General features: G+C 38.7%; 1 protein-coding gene across 9 annotated transcripts in view; it reads left to right on the top strand.

Annotated features, from left to right (window-relative positions):
* The window catches only part of MPDZ (multiple PDZ domain crumbs cell polarity complex component), a 550514-nt gene extending 537604 nt beyond the window's left edge, over positions 1 to 12910 (top strand). For all 9 annotated transcript variants that reach the window (XM_033918951.1, XM_033918923.1, XM_033918958.1 and 6 more), the window contains one exon: positions 10603 to 12910. In XM_033918951.1, coding sequence (XP_033774842.1) covers positions 10603 to 10749 — 147 coding nt within the window. In that variant the 3' untranslated portion in view covers positions 10750 to 12910. The remainder of the gene's footprint in view (positions 1 to 10602) is intronic.
* Positions 12911 to 16604: the final 3694 nt, after the last annotated feature.

Genomic DNA, 16604 nt, shown 5'->3' with positions numbered 1-16604 from the left:
CGCATGGCAATCTAGCATGCACTATTCGCACGTTAAAGCCATAACGTGGCTTAATAAAAGGAGCCCTAAGAGTGTCCTCTGGTTTAAAGGGCATATGAGTCCTTGACAGTAGGTGATATACCCATAGTCATGAGTTGATTGCAGAAGGATTAAATTTACATTCTTCAGCTCTGCCTCCTTCTCCAGTGCTCTAGAGCCCCCCTTCAGTTTTGGGCCCATGCCACATGCATTCAGTTTATTTATCAGTCACTTATGCTGCACCGTGTCAAAAGCTTTGCTAAAGTCCAAGTATACTACATATTGCGCCCCTCTTATGTCCAATTGTTTGGTCACCCAGTCAAAGAAATCAATCAGATTTGTCTGATAAGACCTGCCTCTCATAAGACCATGCTGCCTCGGGTCTGCAGTCCATTCGATTCTAGAAATTTCACTATCCGCTTAAGAAGCATTTCCATTAGTCTACTCCCTACTGAGGTTAGACTAACAGGCCTGTAATTCCCTCACATCCAGATTTGTAGTGCATGTCCGGCTGAACAACGGTTGTTTTCCACATGCCAAGGGCATGTGAGGGGGGGGGCCTCAGGCATAGCCTCTTCTGGTACCCTGAAGGCTGGGAGGATTCCAGAGGACTCCTTGTTTCAGCAAAAGAACACCTCCAGAGACTTTGGATGGTGATCGGGTGAAAGCGCAGATACATGGAACCAGTGGAACTCAAAGAGACAGCAAATATCAGCCCTATTGGGTGCTACGGAAGCCCTGGTCATGGATTTACCCCAACATTTGTGAAAGCTTACTGAAATTGTTGGGAATCTCTTGTAACTGTTCTATGTTCTATCTGGCAGAGATTCCTGAGCAAGAACCAGAGGACCAGTTAGATAAAGACTGGGGGAAGACTGGAAGTCTGCTTCAATGCTTTTACTGTCCTAGAGCAAACCGTTCCTCCTGGGGAATTCAGGGACTCATCCAGGACAGGAGCCTGTAGTCCCCCTTGAGCAGGGAAAGGACCCGAAAGTATGCAGCCTGTTTAAGGCAATGGTGGTGTTGGAACTTATCCCAGAGACTCTGCAGGCTGCAGCTGTGCAGTGCTCAATTATGAGTGCTTCCCAAGCTCAGGCGTCACTTTTCTCTCATATCCAGATTTGACTGCTTTAATTACAGAGCATTGGGAGGTCCCAGAAGGCTCCCTAAGTGGGACTAAGACAATGACAAGGCTATAGGCATATGGTCAAAGTTGTTAAAAGGCATACAGACAGTGAAAAATTGCAGGCAAGCCTTAGGAAATTGGAAGACTGAGTGTCCAAATGGCAGATGAAATATAATGTGGAGAAATGCAAAGTGATTCACTTTGGGAAGAATAACCCAAATCATAGCAACCAGATGCTAGGGTCCACCTTGGGGGTCAGCGCCCAAGAAAAAGATCCTTGTATCATTATAGACAATACACTGAAATCTTCGCCCTAATGTGCGTCGGAGGCCAAAAAAGCATGGGTGCTAGGAATTATTAAACAAGGGATGGTTAACATGACTAAGAATGTTATAATGCCTCTGGTTCACTACATGGTATGACCTCACTTGAGTATTGCATTCAATTCTGGTCACCTTATCTCAAGAAAGATATAGCGGAACTAGAAAAGGATCAAAGAAGAGCGACAAAGATGATAAAGGGGATAGAACTCTGCTTGTCTGAGGAAAGATTAAAAAGGTTAAGGCTCTTCAGCATGGAAAAGAGATGGCTGAGGGGACATATGATTGAAGTCTACAAAATCCTGAGTCATGTAGAATGGTACAAGTGGATCGATTTTTTTACTCCGTCAAAAATTTACAAAAACTAGAGGACACTCGATGAAGTTACAAGGGAATACTTTTAAAACCAATAGGAGAAAATATTTTTTCACTCAGAGAATCATTAAGCTCTGGAATGCATTGACAGAAGTTGTGGTGAGATCAGTTAATGTAGCTGGTTTTAAGAAAGATTTGGATTATTTCCTGGAAGAAAAGTCCATAGTCTTTTATTAAGACAGACATGAGGGAAGACACGACTTACCCTGGATTGGTAGCATGGAATGTTACTACTATTTTGGTTTTTTGCCAGGTATTAGTGACCTGGATTGGCCACCGAGAAGACTGGCTACTGGTTTAGATGGACCATTGGTCTGACCCAGTAATGCTATTCTTATGTATCCTGGCAAAATTAACACAGAAACTGGTGTTCAACCAGATTTCCGAATTCATTGAATCCACTAATGTTTTGCATCCACATCAAACAGGTTTCAGAAAAAAACATTCAACGGAATATTCACTTTTGGGGGTGACAACATTACTGTACCATCATAATTCTGTAGTTCTCATTTCCCTAGATCTTTTCCTCAGCTTTTGATACTATTGATAACTTTCTTCTATTGCAGAGACTCATTTCAATCGGAATTTCCGATCAAGTATTTCAGTGGTTTCAGTCTTATTTCTCTAATCAACAAACTAAAGTTTCATTTAATAGCACAGCTTCGGATCACTTCCATTGTAAATATGGGGTACCTCAAGGTTTTATACTTTCACCTCTTTTATACAATATTTTTCTCTCTCCGTTTCTGACTCTTTGTCAATCTATCAGATTCTCTATGTTTGCCTTAGCTGATGACGTTCAGCTGATTCATCCTATAAATCCAGAAAACCTAGAAAAAGTAGAGGTCATCAATCAAAAACTCGAGCAAATTAGATCTTGGCTGAATGAGAATAAGTTAGCATTAAATATATCTAAAGCAAAAGTTATGGGAGTAAAGGGAATACTTGACCCATTTCTATGGAAGGAAGAGGGTATAAAATATTTAGATATAATGATTCAAAGGACACTGGAAGATACAATGTTGATAAATGAAAGATCCTTATTGTTGAAAGTCAAAGCAATGTGTGAGCAATGGAATCCATTACATATTTCTTGATGGGGGAGAGTCCAAACTATAAAAATGATGATCTTGCCTGTGGTTTGTTACCAAATGAGTATGTTACCAATTTATTTTCAGTTATCTTTTTACAAAAAAATTAAATGGGATTCTTTTGAATTTTCTTTGGCTTGGTAAAACTCCTAGAATAGCTTTATCATCTTTACAAAAGTCTCAACATATGGGAGGGATAAATTTTCCAAAGTTTTATAGATATCATCAAGCTTTTATCTTGCATCAGGGTATGTATTGGATCCTTCCTGAACTCATGGAGAATCTACCGGATTCCTGAAAGTCATCTTATGGCCCCGCTTCATTTTAAGCATATATTGAGTATCAGACTTCCAAAAATTTATAAAAATAATATGATTTTTCATTTGACTTGGAAAACGTTAAAATTTTTAGATCTTTTAACACCAGTCACTATAAAGAAAGCAATGTCAGTCTGTATGGCTGAATCCCAAACTAATGATAGGGAAGTCAAAAATCTTGTGGAAACAATGGTTACAGGCAGGTATTCGAACATTAAATGATGTAATTTTGGATGATAAAATGGCTTCTTTACTGCAATTACTAAAGATAGGTTAATGCTAGATTGAGTTTATCTCTACTAAGCTTCTGCCAGAGACTATGGATCTCAAGTGCCCACAGCTATTTGCCGTTAAAACCAGTCTTGGCTAATAGCCTATATGCGTGCTATCATTGGTCCAACTGGCTCTTTTTTATTTTTTTGTTTGTCCTATATAAAATAAAAGGGGCGAAAGAGTATTTGGATATTTAAAGAAATACTATTTATATGAATATTGCCTTAAAAGAAGTCCATAGAGATAAATAAAACAAACAAAAAAATAAAAAAGAGACAGTTGGACCAATGATAGCCTGCATATAGGCTATTAGCCAAGACTGGTTCTAACGGCAAATAGCTGTGGGCACTTGAGATCCATAGTAGAGAATGACACAGTGACAAAATTCATCACCGTTCCCGTCCCCGCAGATAACCGCGAGAAACCATCTTCATGTCATTCTGTAAGGAGAGAGGGAAGAATCAGAGTATGAATGGACTCAACCACTGACCCTCAAGCTTTGCTTTGAAGAATGCTGGTGTAGAAGGACCGAGGTTGAAATAGACACTAGAAAATGGCATGGGATTATTTCCCGCGGTTCTCCACGGGGACGGGGACGGTGATGAATTTTGTCACCGTGTCATTCTCTAATCTATAGTCTCTGGCAGAAGCTTAGTAGAGATAAACTCAATCATATTAGCCTATCTTTACTGCAATTACAGCAGTCGTTTGATATTTCAAAATCTCAAGGTTATAAATGGTTGCAATTAAAAAAAGCCATTCAGAAAGGGTTTCCTGATTGGCATACTTTAGTAAGTCAGCATAGTCTGCCAGCCCTATGTTTCCAAGTGGATTTTCAAGGTCATCAAGCCTCCAAATGGTACAAATTAATATATGAGTATCTTTCAAAAAAAACAAAAACAAGCTTAAAAGATAATCTGGAGTATGGAAACACAACAAAATATTTCTGCTCCTCAATGACCACGGATTTGGACTTGGCGAATGTGTTGTACAGCTTCAGCATCTATGAGACAAACTATTATATATTATATAGAATATTTTGGACTCCATTAAGACTGCAAAAACTGGATAACACAAAATCTAATAGCTGGCACTGTCATCTTGAAGTGGGGACATAGGATCATCTTTTATTTTATTGTCCATTGAAACTTAATTTCTGGAAATCCGTTTGGGGCAAAATTAATTTTGTTTTAGGTGTCTCTATTCCGTTGTCATATGATGTGATTTATTTGGAACATTGTTGAAACCTAAAAGTCCAATTGACAAAAGTAAAGATAAATTTCTTCTTATAATGACTGGGATGGCCATGCAACTAATCACTAGAAATTTGAAAAATTGGGATCGTCTAAATTTTACTTTTTGGTGGGAAACACTTTGTTTATATTACTGTTATGAAAGAATGTTAGCGGAGCAATCTGGAAAAATTAAGAATTTTAAAGAAATTTGGAGTCCATTGGAGTCATTTGTTAAACACTTTAATGATTCATAATTCACCTACCAGATTAAATCTTATTTTCACTGGTTTCCACACACATCCAGGAAGGGGGGGATGGGTAAATTGTTTCAGTAATTTGCAAGTATGTTAGTGCTGTTTATTGAATTTTTGAATGTTTAATTGTTGCACTTTTTATATGCTTAATAAAATCAATAAATATTTTAAAAAATAAATAAATAAAACAAAAGTTATGATTTTCCCCTGGAAAGAAGGTATCTTTCTATGTGCCCCAATATCATTACATAACGTTCCTTTGAAATGGACCTCAACCATAAAATTCTTAGGTGTTATATTTGACAAAAAAACTTTCATTTCACGAACATATCTGCAGTGTGGTTAAATCCTGTTTCTTTAAATTTACCCCCTTTTCTATTAAACTGCGCTAGCAGTTTTTAGCGCAGAGAGCTGCGCTGAATGACTCGGGAGCAGCACGGGCCTTTCATTGCTGCTCCCTGTGCTAGAAACTGCTAGCTCAGTTTCGTAGAAGAGGGAGTTTGAATGATTCGTTCAATCTCAAAATTTTGGAACCCAAGTCAATAAACATTTTGATCCACTCATTGTTTATTTCAAAATTAGATTATTGTAATAGCTTAGAAACATAGAAAATGATGGCAGAAAAGGGCCACAGCCCATCAAGTCTGCCCACTGTAATGACCCACCCCCCTAACTTCTTCCCCTAAGAGATCCCACATGCCTATCCCATTTTTTCTTAAAGTCTGGCACGCTGCTTGCCTCCATTACCTGCAGTGGAAGATTATTCCAATGATCAACCACCCTTTCGGTGAAGAAATACTTCCTGGTGTCGCCATGAAATTTCCCGCCCCTGATTTTCAGCGGATGCTTATTCACTGAAATTAAACAGAAAGAAATCAGGCGTTTACAGATAATCCAAAATGCTGCCATCAAACTTATCATGAATTCTAACAAATTCGATCATGTAACTCCCTTACTACAAAAAGCATACTGGCTCCCAATAAAACACAGGATCTCCTGTAAAATTTCTTTGACCTTTAAAACATTACAATCTCAAATCCTCAAAATTATAGGAAAATATCCCTTAAGAACCTTTGCGTGCCCTTAGATCTACAAACCTCGGCCTGCTGACTATTCCATCTTTAAGAATAATAGGCACCAAACATCAGAACATCTTCTTTGCAGTCACCCTTCAGATCTGGAATACCTTTCCAATGTTAATTCGAGAAGAAAAAAAAATCTTGACCGTTTTAAAGGCCATCTCAAAAGTCACCTATTTAAGGAAGCATTCAATTCTTAAGCTCAGCTTTTTCTGTTAAACTTTATTAATTCTCCCATTTTTAATCAACGATCTTCTGCAACCCAACACCTTTGGTTTTTTTCCTTTAACTGTTCCTCTTTCCTATCTTGAATTGTATTTCTACCCATATACCTTTCATGTCATGTTAGTCCATTTGTTTATATTAATGACTATATTTTTCTAAATAAAAAAAAAATGAAAAAATTTTGATTGTATGTTTGTCTACTCCCTTTATTTTAATCATAACTCGCTTAGTAGTTTTGATAAGCAACTGTATCAAATTTTTATTAAAAACTTGAAACGTGATCCCATGGCTCCTGAATTCCAGCAGCTATTCATCCAACCAAAGGTGGACTCACTGGTAGCTCAGATTACCAAGTATACTTCCCTCCCTAGTGAAGGAGGTATAGTCTTGAAGGATGTGCAGGACTGCATGATAGATGTTCTTAAATGTCAGAAGCCTTGGGGTTTAAGGAGGCCTTTTTGGTGGCACAGACCTGTCATGCCAGATTCAATAGGATTCATAGCACATGCATCGAACTATGCCCCCCTCTAGTCATAGAGAGGATTGACTATGTAGCTGATGCCCTGTATGACATTATCAGTCCTGAGCAAGGTCTCGGTTTATTCTATCTTGCCCAGCAGAATGCTCTAAATTAGGCAATGGACAGGAGATTCAGTTTCCAAAGCCACTTTCAGCGGACTTGCCTTTAAGGGGCAAATGCTTTTTGGAAAGGGTTTAGATGATGATTAGGCCAGTGTGGCCAATCGCCGACTGAAGATAATTGTAGATAGCAAACCTCGGAATTCTCGATGGTCTCCTCAAAGTACTTTTCATGGCTCCAGGCATTTTCGACAGTACTCAGGAGGATCCTCCAGAAGTACCCAATCCTTCAGACCCCACTCCACCATGAACTCCAAGATGTCCCAATAACATCAGGGATGTAGCAAGACTCCCACAGATAGGAGGACTGCTGATGGACTACTGGGAGGCTTTGGCACAGATTAGCTCATTCTGCTGGGTGCGGGACATAATCCGAAAAGGATTCAAATTCAGCTATTCTCTAGTGCAGGGGTAGGGAACTCTGGTCCTCGAGAGCCGTATTCCAGTCGGATTTTCAGGTTTCCCCAATGAATATGCATTGAAAGCAGTGCATGCAAATAGATCTCATGCATATTCATTGGGGAAATCCTGAAAACCCGACTGGAATACGGCTCTCGAGGATCGGAGTTTCCTACCTCTGCTCTAGTGGATTGCTTTGTGGTTTCATTGGCTGGAAGGCCCAAAAAAGCATTTAAAGTCCGAGCTACAGTGGACAGGGTATTAGCCATTCGAGCTTTAGAGACTGTTTCGCCCGTAGAATCAGACTTGGGCAAATACTCTACACTATGTACTTCATAGTGCCCAAAAAAGACTCGGAAGACTGGAGACTGATTTTGGATCTGAAGTCTGTCAATATGGCCTTGAAGGTGTCACATTTCTGCACGGAGACTGTGCAGTCAGTCATTGTGGTAACAGCACCTGGGGAATTTCTGGCCTCCCTGGATTTGACAAGTCTAGCTGCAGATTCTGATTTATCTGGAACACAGAAGATTCTTTAGATTCTGTGTTCAGGGGAGACACTTCCAGTTCTCTGCATTCCCAAACGTGTACCTTCACCAAGGTAATGATGGTAGTGGCAGCCCATCTCAGAAAGACAAGAATTCAAGTGCATCCCTATTTAGACTATTGACTGATCAGGACTCACAGAGGAAGTAGTCCATAAACTGACTGGAACTTTTTGCCGTAGGTTGTGTTGAGATGCCATGTTAGTCAGGAAGTCAGGCTACCCACTTTCCAGACCACAGGTTCCAAGGAGGGGGGACACAGTTTTGAAATTGCTGGATGTACGGAGAAGTCTTCTTCATTACCTAGAAGTAACCTAGAATGTTTTTTGTCAGATCATCTTTTTGTCTTAACAGTCTAGACAAGCCAGCATCTAAGGTGACCATTTCCAGATGAATTTATATGGCTATTTTATTGGCGTACATTTGGCTGTGGTAAACAGCAGCTAATTTCTTTGAGAGAACACTCTAGAAATGTGGCGTTTTCATGGGCGGAGACATGACCAGTTCTTCCTGAAGAAATTTGTAGAGCAGCTACATGGTCCACTTGCCATACATTTACAAAGTTTTATAGGGTGGATGTGGCGTCAAGGGAGGATGCTGCTTTTGGGACCTCGGTGTTAAGGTCCCCAACTTTTCTTCCTCTCTCCCTTCCTGCCACACAACACACTCCATTCCCTCCAACTTTTTCTTACTCTTTCCCCCCCTTGCCACTCAGCATATTCCATTCCCTGCCCCAACTTTTTCTTCCTCTCTCCCTGCCTGCCCCCCTGCCACCCAACACACTCCATCTGTCCCACCCTAGGATCAGGAGACTGCTTTGGTATATCACGTACTGTCAGGACTCATATACCCTTTGCACCAGAAGGGAAGATTAGGTACTTAACGTGATAATCTTCTTTCTGGAATAAGGGCATATGACACCCCACCCTGTCAGTCTAGAGTTTGCCTGCCTACTGTTCGGACAAACAGAGATGTCCAGATGTGTATATTTTTTTCCTATCAGATGGAAAAAAAAGGAAAGAGAAAAAGTGTAAAGTGGTGAGAGACTCTACGAGTTCCATAAATTTAATGCTGGTTGTATTTTGATGGATGGTTTCTGTTCATTTTACCTAAGTTGTTTACGGTATTGTTAATTATTTCTTATAAAGCAAACTTCTCATTCCCCCTCCTTTTTATTTATTTGTTTTAGTACTGTTTGATTGCTTAACATTGACAAATCTTGTGCACTCCTACTCCCTACTAAAAAATCTGAATCACTACCAGGAACTATCTCTATCAAATCCATCCCACTACATATGGAAACTAAAATTAAACTACTTGGCGTCATCATTGATAGAGATCTCTCCTTTCACGAACATATTAGTTCCGTAGTAAAGGTCTGCTTCTATAAACTTCGCATCATTAGATCATTAATTTCCATTCTAAACACTGATTCTATTACTATATTGACCCACTCTTTAGTAATTTCTCATCTAGACTACTGCAATTCGCTCCTTAACGGCCTTCCGCAAAAGGAATTACGACGCCTTCAACTAATACAAAATACTGCAATAAAACTTATCTATAAAAAAAAACAAATATGATCATGTCACTCCTCTCTTAAAGGAAGCCCACTGGCTTCCAATTTCTCATCGTATCACTTATAAAATTATTCTACTCACTTTCAAAATCAAACTCTTACATCAACCTACATTCCTCGATAAACTTCTTATACCTCAAAGTGCCACTCGCACATTAAGATCATCCGACCAAAAACTTCTCTATATTCCATCCCTTAAAGATTTCTATTATACTCGCAAAACAAACTTCGCTATAACAGCCCCTACCTTATGGAACTCACTGCCACAACATCTTCGTGACGAACAACAACTAGTCAAATTCAAGATCAATCTAAAAACTTTCTTATTTCGAGATGCTTTTAATCAAACCTAAAAGCATCCTCTCTTTCTTCTTTCGACCAGCAAGCTTCCATTATTTTAATGTTCCCCTCCCTTTTGTTCAATCCTCCCCCCCACCCTCTCCTTCTCACCTATACAATGTAACTTTTTTCTCTTTCCACACTTACTGCCCTCACATTCCAGTACGTCAAGTCTTTGTCATTTATGTTTAACTTTAGACATCTTTTTGCACATACTATTACACTCAATTCTTTTTTTAAACATTATTGTTAACCGGCCAGACAATTGCTTGATGGTCGGGATATTAAAAATCAATAAACTTGGAAACTTTGGTACAAACTGAAGGGGGCTCTACAACAGTGTTTCTCAACTCGGTCCTGGAGTACCCCTTTGCCAGTCAGGTTATCAGGATATCCACAATGAATAACCATGAAATAAATTTGTATATAATGAAGGCAATGTAAGCAATTCACGTTTATGCATGTTCATTGTGGATATCCTGAAAACCTGACTGGCAAGGGGGTACTCCAGGATTGAGTTGAGAAACAGGGCTCTACAACAGTGTTTCTCAACCTTTTCAAGCCAAGTACCCCTAATCTTAACAAATACCAACTGAGTACCCCCACCCAAGCTCTGGGAATATCGACTACCGTCAGAACTCATATGCTCTTATTCCTGAAAGAAGATTATCGAGGTAAGTACCTAATCTTCCCATTGATTCTTTCTTAGTTCTTTGTACAGTCAGTGCAAGCAGGTTAATATATAAATACATAGGTTTCAAATTCTAAGCATTTTTTTATGCTTTTAGGGAGCAGCAGCAGAAGATGGACGCCTGAAAAGGGGTGATCAGATTATCGCTGTGAATGGGCATACTTTGGAAGGAGTTACCCATGAGGAAGCAGTTGCTATTCTGAAGCGAACAAAAGGGACAGTCACTTTGACTGTACTTTCCTAAGCTAGCAATTGCACAGCATATTGATAGTTGGAAATGTGTATTTAATTAACGAGATATGGAAATGCTTATGTAGGTTACCTTGCCATTGCAGTATTACCAGACTATGTTATGAATGTGTTTGCCTATATGTTTGTTTCTAGTAGGGATTTATGTGCTATTTTCACCTACTAGAATTAATTTATGTATGCACTGTTAATTTTCTTAGTAGAGTAATGTGTTTAAGCTACAAAGCAAAACTAGAATGTTTGCAATTATTTAAAAATGAAAAATTGTTTCAGCAAAGCAGATTAACTTGGGCAAATCTCTTCATAAAGAAGGTTAAAAAAACCCAATTAATTAATTTTAAAAAAGAATGACGATCACCAACTAGCAATATCACAGAGAGTAAAATTAATTAAAACAAAAGATAAATCAGAAGTTAGAATAAAGTAGGGCAAAGAATGAGCAAATTGTTTAGCTACTGTACATTACTCTAAAAAGGACTCCATTACTTAGGTATATCAGAAGTAAAAAAAAAAAAAGCACTGGTATTTTTTTTTATTATTATATTTCCTGTAAGTTAACTATTTTTTAGCTGTGTGTTAAAATATTCAGGACTTTGTAGCAAACAAAACAAACATGTAGAACATGGATTAGATTACTACAGATTTTGAATATAACATTAAAACATGTAACAGAGCAATATAAGAAATACATCATACAAATGCTACATCCTTTATTTTTTTTACAAGTGAGAAATACTGGACTAGAATATTTGAAAACAGGATTGTTTTACATATGAATGTCAAATAGAGAAACTTACTTTACATTTTTAACTGTGATAAAGACTAAGGGCTCCTTTTACAAAGCCGCGCTAGCGGTTTTAACGCACGCACCGAATTAGTGCGCGCTAGCCAGAAATCTACCACCTGCTCAAAAGGAAGCGGCTAGCGTGTACGGCAATTTAGCACACGCTATTCTGCGCATTAAGGCTCTAGTGTGGCTTTGTAAAAGGAGCCCTAATATTTCACTCCTACTAAATTAGCAGTGCAGTACAAAATTTATCGCTATCAATACCCTTTTTTATTGTGGGTGGGGGAGGAAAAGGTAAAAAGTATGACAAACTAGAATTTACCCTTTCTTTCTGTATCTGTTTACCAGCTACCTACTTTGAAATGACACATAGCTTAGACAAAACAGACACCTCAGATTTTTTCATAATCAACAGGAACAACCACCAACCTATTAAGTCAGATTTGTCGAAAGAGGTTTTACAATAATAGTCTTGACTTTTATATGGGACTGTACTCCAGTTGCCCTGCAATAACCTTAAAGAACATAAAGTAACTCACTTTACTTGCTTTGGCAAGGCAATTACAGTACATGTAAAAATCCAAATCCATAAACATCCTTCATAGAGAATGAATCATAAGTAGAACAAATTAAGTAATTTTAAGGAAAGGCAACATAGGACATTGTTCTTAAACTGTACAAGGATTTCCCAAGACTACAGAAGAATGGAAACATCTTCCTTCTTATACAGACTTGTCAATTCTGGTAATTGTCCAAGCAATCTAATCTCTTCTCTAGCACATGATTAAACATCGGTTTTAAAGTTGATCAGGTAGACGTCCTACTTAATTGAAAGCATTTGGCATGTCTTTTTGAAAGCACTGTATATGACTTCTATTATTTAAATGAACAGCCTTTTTTTTCCTCCAAAAGTACTTTGGTATTGCCTGCTTATGTCTCTATTGGAATAATAGTTGGAGCACTGAACTAAATAGTTGGATAAAAGTCCCTAGGACATGAATTAAACTCCCCTCTGCCTGCAAATGTGTGTGTGATTTGAGACAGGTTACTTTTCGTCTTTCAGATCCACAGCTCAACTGCAAACATGATGTCAACTATAGTATAGCTTGTCCTGTTGAAGCAAGAACTAAAATAAATAAAAACTAACAGGGCTAATTAATTTAGAATTTTTGCTATAGTATAGTTTCCAATCATATCTTATAAACAGTCAGAAATCAAAATTTATTTAGGTATTTGGCAATTTATTTCTGTGGTATTAGTTTATCTCTGTGGTATTTCATGAACTCATACAACAGAATCAGGTTTTATTCCTTTTTCCACCTTTTGTAGGCCACTTAATCTTATTCTTTGTAGTAAACTCTTTCAGACATGTAACTTGGAATTACATATGTTACTTATGTTGTACAAGGCTGTAAACACTGGAGGTGGGGTTTTAAATGAGTAGTAAACCTACCCAGCCCCGAGACTGCATTACTATAAAATAAAATACTATTAATTTGTGCTTTGAGTATCAGATGTTTTGATGTTTGGTCTTGTTTGAAACACATACAGCTTAAAGAAGAAAAAGCGAAAACTGCAATCAATTTCCACAAAGTTCAGCCTGTCAAAATGTTTTAAAAGGTGAAGGTATCACAGATAATGGTGTTCAAGAAGATTTTCATGAATGTTGAACATATCAAAAAAGAATTTTGAGACATTAAGGAGGCAATTTTAGAAGGCTTTGTATGTAAACAAAGCTGTCTGAATGTATAAATTGTCCTACATGTATAAGTAGCAATATTAAGAGGTAAGAACATAAGACTAGCCTTACTGGTTCAGACCAATGGTCCATCAAGCCCAGTAGCCCGTCCTGACGGTGGCCAATCCAGGTCACTAGTACCTGGCCAAAACCCAAGGAGTAGCAATATTCCATGCTACCGATACAGGACAAACAGTGGCTTCCCCCATGTCTTTCTCAATAACACACTATGGACTTTTCCAAACCTTTCTTAAAACTAGCTACACTATCTGCTCTTACCACATCCTCTGGCAATACGTTCTAGAGCTTAACTATTCTCTGAGTGAAAAAAATTTCCTCCTATTGGTTTTAAAAGTATTTCCGTGTAACTTCATCAAGTGTCCCCTAGTCATCATAATTTTTGATGGAATGAAAAATTGATCCACTTGTACCTGTTCTACTCCACTCAGGATTTTGTAGACTTCAATCATATCTCTCCTCAGCCATCTCTTTTCTTAGATGAAGACCCTAACCATTTTAGTCTTTCCTCATATGAGAGGAGTTCCATCCCCTTTACCATCTTGGTCGCTCTTCTTTGAACCTTTTCTAGCGCCACAATATCTTTCTTGAGATAAGGAGACCAGAATTGAACGCAATGAGGTCGTACCATGGAGCGATACAGGGGCATTATAACATTGTTAGTCTTGTTAACCATACCTTTTTTAATAATTCCTAGCATCCTATTTGCTTTTTTGGCCGCCGCCACACAGTGGGCGGAAGGTTTCATTGTGTTATTTACGATGATACCCAGATACTTTTCTTGTGTGCTAACCCCCAAGGTGGACCCTAGCATCCAGTAACTGATTCAGGTTATTCTTCCCAATGTGCATCACTTTGCATTTATCCACATTAAATTGTATCTGCCATTTGGACGCCCAGTCTTCCAATTTCCTAAGGTCTGCCTGCAATTTTTCACAATCCAAGAATATTCACAGAGTCCTATAAATAGTTAACCCATATAGAATGAGTTCTTAATGAGGTCCAAAAGGGGTATCAGACGGCCCAACAAACAGTATAGTTTGAAGGGAATAAAATCTTCATTTGCCCCACGGTACCTCCTCCTCCGTATTAATTCTTTTTCTTTTTTTCAATTATTGCTATCAACTTTTGGTCATTTCTGGTGCTTATATCTTATTATTTCATACAATTACTCATGAATATCAATTCTGAATACTTAGCTTTCAACCTTGAAATCACTGCCCGGAGGCTTAACCGATGCAAACTCCGGTGGATGTTTATATTAGATACCATGTCGCCTAAGGGGCTTAATGAGTCATCAGATTGGTTAGCTCAAGCGGACCTTTAACTCAAAGCTGGTCTCTTTAAATTTCTTGGTTAGAGTAGATGTGTTCTGTTCCCCCCCCCCCCCCGGAAATGTCGTCATACAGGAGGGGTATTTAAATTCCAGAGTCTGTACGCCGCGGCTTGTCTTTTGAAAAGTCTTGTGGCGGTACGCAGTGTATGTTCACAACAGTAGGTAAGTTCTAATGTTTAAGCAGTAAAATATGTATAGTGCTAATTTTATAGTGCTAATCATGATGTTTCTTGGGTTTCAGCTTTCCCCATGTCGCCTTGACAAAGAATCCGAAACGCGTTGGCGTTCAGGGGAATGATTTCAAGGCTGAAAGCTAAGTATTCAGAATTGATATTCATGAGTAATTGTATGAAATAATAAGATATAAGCACCAGAAATGACCAAAAGTTGATAGCAATAATTGAAAAAAAGAAAAAGAATTAATACGGAGGAGGAGGTACCGTGGGGCAAATGAAGATTTTATTCCCTTCAAACTATACTGTTTGTTGGGCCGTCTCTTTCGGACCTCATTAAGAACTCATTCTATATGGGTTAACTCTTTATAGGACTCTGTGAATATTCTTGTATTGAGATATCTTCAAACTATTATTAAGAAGAATTGGTAGCCAGATGGCTCAAATGCAAGTAAATCCATTAGTATTCTCATTTTCGGAAGAAAAAAGAACTGAATTGCTGAATAGGCCTACCCTGATTGAGGGAGGGATACCAACCACGAGTTCATCCTCATGGCTAGAATTGGAGATCCAGCAGAAGAAACTGGTGAGAGCAGAATTGCACGCTAATACGTTGGCACAATATGTGTCAACTTCTATGATTCCAAGAGGGCTAAGAATACAAAAAGGCCCCATGTTGTTTTCCAATGAACCTCAGTTCCAAGAGAAATGGTGTGCCATCCTTAATAAGTGTAGTTTTGACCTTATGCTATTAATTATTGAACAAATTACTCTGTTGGAAACTGAATTGAAAAAAACGATTGAGGAATCTAAAGCGTTAATTCGCCAGTTATGTGCCAATGAATCAGATTTTACTACTCTGGAGAGTGATCAGAACACCAAAATTGACAGTTACAGAGAATCAATTAAACAATCTAAAATTAAAAAATACAGGAGGGATGAGAGAGACTATGCCACCAATCAAGTATATCTATGGCTATTTAGGGGGAATGTCATTCAGAAGCAACCTTTTGAGGAAGACCGGCTGTCCACTGACTCCAGCTCTACCAGTAGTCAAGGTGGAGGTCCCTCTGTGATGAGGGGGAAACGCGGCCAAGGGGGTTTTCAACAACGAGGCCCCCGGGGAAGACAAAAAGGTCGCGGATTGAGAAGAGTGGGATTTCAGGGTCAGCAGGGGTACGCCCAGGGTCCCCAGACGAGGTCCCAATATCGGACCAATCAGCCGTAGTTAATCTTACTACGACAGAGCTCAGCCCGATACAGGAGCAAGTTTTAAATTTGGGATTGGGCTTTGTTCCAACAGCTAAATATGAAGCCTTCAATACCCGACTTTCTATATACAGTCTTCTACGCAAGTTGCATTTGAAGATGTTCTTTCAAGATCATCAAATTATCAATGATGGGACGTTGATATCGAATAAGTCCAGATGGTGTCCTGCGTCTCCTCTGCATCCCATCCTGATTACTTTTCGGGACCTAGTACTGACTGAAGTTGAGCAAGTGTAAAGACAAATGGCCCACATTCAACCTCAGTTTAACATGTCATATACTGGATGGTGTGCTTTACAGGAACTGCGAGACGACATGTCAATAATGATTTCCCGAGCCGAAAAAGGAGGAGCCATTGTGGTGTGGTCTAAAGAACAGTACCTAAGAGAGGTTCATCGGCAGTTGGATGATTTGACTTTTTACCAACATCTACCAGAAGACCCTGCAATCGAATTAAATCACACCATCTCAGCTTTGGTCTCAAAAGCATATAAGTTGAAAATGATCACCTCCAGAGAAGCAGCTTTTC

The sequence above is a fragment of the Geotrypetes seraphini genome, chromosome 1 (genome assembly GCF_902459505.1).
Source record: "Geotrypetes seraphini chromosome 1, aGeoSer1.1, whole genome shotgun sequence".
Lineage (NCBI taxonomy): Eukaryota > Metazoa > Chordata > Amphibia > Gymnophiona > Dermophiidae > Geotrypetes > Geotrypetes seraphini.
This window is presented reverse-complemented; position numbering and strand designations above follow the sequence as displayed.